This window comes from Homalodisca vitripennis, unplaced genomic scaffold (genome assembly GCF_021130785.1).
Source record: "Homalodisca vitripennis isolate AUS2020 unplaced genomic scaffold, UT_GWSS_2.1 ScUCBcl_1988;HRSCAF=6299, whole genome shotgun sequence".
Lineage (NCBI taxonomy): Eukaryota > Metazoa > Arthropoda > Insecta > Hemiptera > Cicadellidae > Homalodisca > Homalodisca vitripennis.
The window spans coordinates 9,765-16,562 of NW_025778096.1; the positions used below are offsets into that span (position 1 = coordinate 9,765).

The 6,798-nt window shown below is 36.7% G+C and overlaps 1 protein-coding gene across 1 annotated transcript; it reads right to left on the reverse strand.

The window, feature by feature from the left end:
• Positions 1-5,780: 5,780 nt before the first annotated feature.
• Positions 5,781-6,380, reverse strand: LOC124371775 (jerky protein homolog-like). Its single transcript, XM_046830119.1, has one exon. It carries the CDS (start codon positions 6,378-6,380, stop codon positions 5,781-5,783), a length of 600 nt encoding a protein of 199 aa, XP_046686075.1.
• Between the last annotated feature and the right edge of the window lie 418 nt (positions 6,381-6,798).

The following is a 6,798-nucleotide window of genomic DNA, read 5'->3' on the forward strand; positions in this document are numbered from 1 at the left end:
TACGAAAAATATTTCTTAAATTTTGGGGGGATCATACTTAGCAAATGAAGTTATAGTGAGAAATATTTAAAAGTGAGATAGCCATTCTGTGTCAAATTTTATATAGTTCAGAAAAACGTAAACATTATACACATTTAAGAAAGAATCATAAAGCTATAGAACAAAAAGCAGCGATGCGCACAAATTCTAAAAAATAGTCATTTAAAAAATATAACTGAAAAAACAATTTTTAAAAAACAACTAAAAGAATACCTATTAGAGGGTTGTTTTTATTCGGTTGGGGAGTTCCTAGCCTAAACTCTATTTTATTAATCATTTGTATTCTTTTATTATTTAATGTAAAATTAGTTCCTACTCAGCTTGACTTTCATACAAATATTGTATTTTTATACATGTTAATTATTGTATGTTAATTATTAATAATGTACTACTGACTTTTGTCATACATGTAATACATGTCTACGACAATAAAAAGATTGAAATTGAAATACGACACTAAAACACGCATAAAAACTATTAATATCCACAGCTCGGCACGAAAGTGATACCAAACGGCCGCGGCAACATGGCGGTCACAACAAACGGCGTCGCGTTTTCTTTTACGTTCAAAATAACAAGCTTGCTACGTCATAACCATAATACAAAGAGGAATAAAACTTATCTGTCCCCTAGCATTTTTCTTCCCGAATCCAATGGTGCGTGATTAAATCGATACGTTGCCGGAGTATATTGTAAAAAGTAACTATACTAGGGAATGTTTGACCGACAAAATGTTGTCGATTAACAGTTGGAGGGAAGTGCCTATGGGTTTTCTTGGTGACGAGGCTTATCCTCTATCCCTTTATTTATTAATACCCTACCCATGCGACAATCTAACAATGGAAAAAATCTCATACAATTATAGGCACTCACGGCGAAGAAAAACTCTACATTTCTAGTGCATATTTGGAGTTCTGCATTCCAAATGGAGAATGCTCTCAAGGAGTATTGAAACTAAACATGAAACTACCGATCACATAATTAAGGCTGAGTATGTTCTTCAAAACATAATAATTGACAAAGAAGGATTTGAAAGACATTTAAGTAATACCTGGTGACGACGCTGTAGCTCCCCAACAGGTACAAAGAAGAAGAGGCCGACAACAAGCTGCAGCAGTGATTTTGCGTGATACATTTAAGGCATACTTTCAGGAAAATTCTACTCTATTTTGGCAAGGCAATGAGCAATAATGTTATGTTTTGAGTGTATGATTATAAAGATTAACTTTAATCTCAATACATGACATGTTTGTGTTTCGTTCCAGTTGCTCAATTCTCCTATGCCTTGAATGCTGTCGAAAAATGGCATGAGTAGATCGGCTCTCTCTCCATCGTAGGGAGTAATGCTAGACAAGAATAGCTCAAATGATGGTCTACTTGCCGCTCCAATTGTCATATCCACAGCGAATTGTGATATCTCTGTCCTGTTTAGCATAGAATTGCCCGCGATGGTTTCGTCCAGGCAGTCCTGAAGAGACCTGACTTTAGTTGAAATGGCGTCAAAAGCTTCTTGGAACTCAACGGAGTTTCCTTCAAATGTTACATGATTATTGATTTTGGAACGTGCTACTTATGTGACATTCAATATACTAATCTTAGTAACCTAAGATTTAATTCAGGAAACTCTACAAAACTATACGGAGTTGAATTGAGACTATACGATTGAATTTACCACTTATTATAGCATAATACTATTTGTTCTTAAAAATCCCAAAATTTGTTCTAATAAAAAAATGAATTTTCCAATAACCAATCGATAATCTATCAATACCCAATCATTACCAATCTAATCATTCAATCATCATCGTTCGATGTTAGTGATTAGTAATCCATATACATGATATACAACTAATCAGTAGATTATCAATGTCTAATCAATTGACAATATCAATTTACACAGTAAGGTATAAACTAATGTAATGTAAAGATTTTATATAACACACTGGAATAGCTTTTAACTTGTGATATTACAAATTAATTTTAAAACATTGATATTTATCAATAACAGCAATTAATTATACCCAAAATATTATTTTTACCAAAGATGACACTTTTGTTTTAAAAAGTGCTTTGTGTTACAAAGATTTAATAATTAATTTTTATCTGGAAACATTGGCATTTCCTATTAAATATTATTTAATAAGTATTCTTATCCTAATTTTAAAAGAAGATATAGGTGCCCTGGAAGTGACGACCTGACATTAAAGTACACATTGTTACTCCATGTTATGCCTTGTCCACACCTAGCGAACGTTCGGTGAACATGTTCGTTGAACATGGTTGCAGTCGTGATCTGACAACGAACATTTTAAAAGTTCGTAGACATTTTGTTCGACGAACAAAAATTTTTTGTGTTTGGACGAACAAACTAGAGTTCGCTCTGAAAAGGCTCAGTCTAGCAGGAGTAGTGTGCAGTGATGGTTGACCGGATCTGGTGTATCGTCGTAAGCGACTAACATGTGTTGCGCGGCTTTCGTTGTGATCAACCAGCATCAACCCCTTCCTCGCAGGTGGTGGCAAAGACAACTATTACAGAGAAGGTATGAGTATAGTGGCCAAGATTTACGCTCAGATTTGACTTCTGGATGTTTATTTTTTACAAACTTTACTCGAGTTTCAAATGCTGATTTTGAAGCATTGGTTCTCATGATTGGGCCTAAGGTTGCAAGAGCAAATACTAACTTCCGCCAAGCAATAAGTGGTAACGACCGCTTAGCTGTTACTCTTCGTTTTTTAGCGACAGGAGATTCGTACCACTCTCTTATGTATTTGTTTAAATTATCAAAACAAGCAATATCCCTGATTGTCCCTGAAGTATGTGCTGCTCTAGTTGACTGCCTCAAACAGTACGTGCAGACACCTTCCAAAACTGAAGACTGGGAGAAGATAGCAAGCGGATATAAGGAAACTTGGCAGTTTAATCAGTGTCTTGGAGCTCTAGACGGAAAGCACATTAATTTACAAGCACCAGAAAATAGTGGATCTACGTTTTTTAATTATAAAAGTCAACACAGTATTGTACTGATGGCCCTAGTAGACTCCAACTATTCGTTTGTATACGTTAATGTAGGGTGTCAAGGCAGGATATCAGATGGGGGCGTATTTAAGAAACTGTGAACTTTGGAAAATTGTGGAAAACGGAACTGGTTTGCCCAAAGATAAACCATTACCCGGAAGAGTATTTGCTGTCCCCTATGTAATAGTTGCAGATGATGCTTTTTGCTTTACATCATCATATTTTAAAACCGTTCCCCGGACACCAAGAGAAAAAAAGTAAAAGAAGAGTAATTAACTATCGATTGTCTCGAGCTCGAAGGTGCTCTGAAAATGCGTTTGGTATTGTAAGTTCTGTCTTCAGGCTCTTAAGAAAACCTCTACTCTTGAATCCAGAAAAAAGTACCCTTGTTACTTGTGCTTGCATCTATTTGCACAACTTTTTTACGGCAGAGCAAGTGTTCAGTTAACATTTACACTCCTCCTGGTTCTTCAGACAGTGTTGCGCCTGATGGAAGTATTATTCCAGGACTATGGAGGAATGATACAGATGGACTACAGTCATACTACCCACTTCCTCGAATCGGAAGAAAATCAAGTGACTTTGCAAAGGCCGTGAGAGAAGAGTATGCTGAGTATTTTGTCTCAGATGGTGGCAGTGTTGCGTGGCAAAACGACTACACTTAAATTTGTGACAAGGCCTACAGTTTGCACAGACTATTATTAAAAACGTTTGAGTCAGATTAATCAAACTGTTTGTAAAATACTGTTGTAATCTAATTTTTAAATTTTTTTCGTATTTTTATAACTTTAAACTCATTTAATGTTTTCATTTTGTTTTTCTTTAAACACTGATTCAGTTATTGTGCTTTAATAAATAAATAATAATAAACAAACCAATGAATAAGTTATTATTATGTAGTATCTGTTTAGGAATAGGCTTAAGCAAATATTTAAAGGCAATTATTTTTTAACACCTTACCGTCAAAGCACAGTCAAGGTTGTTAGACACCCGATGGTCGTTTTGGAGATTACACCATTTTCGGGCACGCGCAGTGCACTAAACTAAAACAAGATCGACACGCAGCTAAAACGCTGACATGAGGTAGCGAATTTCCAAATGCTCTAAGACTTCAAATGTCATTAATTGAGGGTTGATTAAAGCTGTTGGTCCTAAAGTTTGAAAAATAGAGAAGTACCGTACTTTAAAAATTCTCATCCTAATACGCAAATATTATGTACTTATGACACTCTTCTCATGTCTGGGTAAAGTTAGCAAGTTAGTTAATCATTAAAATACATTTGGAAAAAGTCGTAATAGTGCATTTTGGAAAATGCTCATCCCTATATGCAATGATTCAGCGCTTATAAAACTGTATCTCTAAAGTAACTATAAAATTATGTAAACAAACTTACCAAATATGAAGTTGCTATCATGTTTCGAGGGTGCATCAGAAGGAAAAGTATAAATCCCCATGTTCAATGTCCATGAGACAATATTGTTCTGTGTTTAACGGCAAACAGTTTTTTCTAAATTTGAAAAGAACCGTTTGAGCTAAAAAGCTCAAAAGGGTATCAAAATTTTTCGTAATTTTTTTTCTTTCTGCCCATTAGAACCGAATTTGTGATTTCAAGCAATTTTGGTCCTTTTTTTTAAAAAAAAAAAAAAAAAACGATTTTTCAAAAACGAAAAATCCCCAAAAGGGGAGTTAGAGTGAGTCAATTTTTTTGGCCAACGAACTCATACAAGATATATTTTTTTACGTGTTTCTACCAAATTTGAAGAAAATTGGACAAAAAATGCGACCTGTATGGTGCATACACATATATATACAGTAGAGTCCCGCCGATCCGAACCCCGCCAATCCGAAAATCCGCCTAATCCGAACACGGCTAGGAGAAAATATAAAATTGCTAAAAAGGCAGGAAAATAAATTAAAACCAGTTATTATAGTAAAACGTAAGTTTTATTTCTCAAAGCATTTACTTACTGACATATAGAAACTGAAATTACATTTGAAACGTTAGATGATACATACATTGTACGGAATTTATACTGTTAATAAATGAAACATAGTACTGTACTGTACTGTATTTATAATGTACAAACCCCTACGCAAGGCTTAGCAAATAATTTGTACTTTAACTTGGACACAATAAGGGATAAAAACGTAAAACCAAACACTGCAAAACCCAACACTTTCTTAAGACCTAAAGTCAGTGATCTTCTTTTGACGCAACACACTAAAACGACTGGACGATGCAATGTTTCGCCAACGCCGAATGAACATTACGTCATTGGGAGTAGCAGCGGCATGTTGCTCGACGTAGCGTAGAGCGAGGTCAAAGGCACTTGCAGCTGCGCTGTGTGGAACAATATCGGTAGTTTGGGCGTCTCCCTCATCCTCACTGCTACATGAGTCATCAGCTGGGACTCCTTGCACCTGTGCCACGATGTCTTCGTCTGTGTACTCCTCGAAGCCTTTGTCATCTACAGCCGTCCACTCATCAACACACTCCTTCTCTACATTTTCGCATCCCGGTATTTTTTTACAAGAGAAAGAAGTTCGCATTCATTTACCGGTGGAACAACCTCTTCAACAAACTGCAGATCAGGCCAAAGATTTTTCCAAGATTTCTGCAGAGCTCCTACGCTTGTGTTCTCCCAAGCCTCTGCCACCCAGAAAATTACATCTTTGATCGTGATTTTCTTAAGCTTTTGGAGAATTGTGAGGTCTTCATTTTCCTCAAGCAGGCTTCGGAGCAGCTTTTTTCCGATAATTTTGCTTCAACGCTTGTAGAACTCCTTGGTCCATTGGTTGTATGATCGAAGTAACGTTCGGTGGTAGAAAAATGGCTTTTATATCACCAATAACCAGCTCTAAGTCATCCGGATGGGACGGAGCGTTATCTATGAGTAACAACGCTCTATCAGGCAGTCCATTTTCTTCATTGTAGGCTCTCACGTTGGGCACAAATTGTTTCTCAAACCATTCTTGAAACAAAGCACGATCCATCCAAGCTTTCTTTTGGTTTTTAAAGTAAACCGGCAGAGCGTTCATATTCATGTTTTTAAAACATCGAGGTTTTTTGGATTTACCGATAACCATCAAAGGTATCTTATTGGTGGCGGAAGCGTTGCTGCATGCTAATACGGTTAGTCGTTGCTTATCCATTTTAAATCCTGGAGCGGACTTTTCTTCTCTTGAAGCTAGGCTCTTTGTTGGCAACGCTTTGAAATTTAGCCCCGTTTCATCAGCGTTGTACACTTGCTGGGGTGAGTAGGAGGATGTAATTTCTTTGAACTCCTGAAGATACTCTGCGGCTGCGTTGCTGTCTGCAGACATATTTTCGCCAGTTACAGTCAGTTGCCTGATACCGTGCCTTTTTTTCCACCGATCTAAAAAACCGCAACTAGCCGAAAATGACGGATCGCCTCCCATAAGGATGTTTAGTAGAAGCGCCTTTTCTTTAATAAGAGGGCCGGTAATGGGAATGCCTTTTTGTCTCTCTTGAGAAAACCACAAGTAAAGTGCTTCATCGAGTTTGTCATACGATGACACAGTAGTAGTTTGACGTTTTTCTAGAGTGTTTTCACTTGTAACAGAGCAAAATTGTTCGATTTTTGCCCGCTTCTTTTTCCAGTCACTGATCGTCGCTTTACCGACACCAAATTCAATTGAAAGTTGAGTAGCACTTTCACCATTGTCTAGTCTTTTGAGAACTTCGAGTTTTTCTTTTAACGTACACGAGTTGTGTTTACGT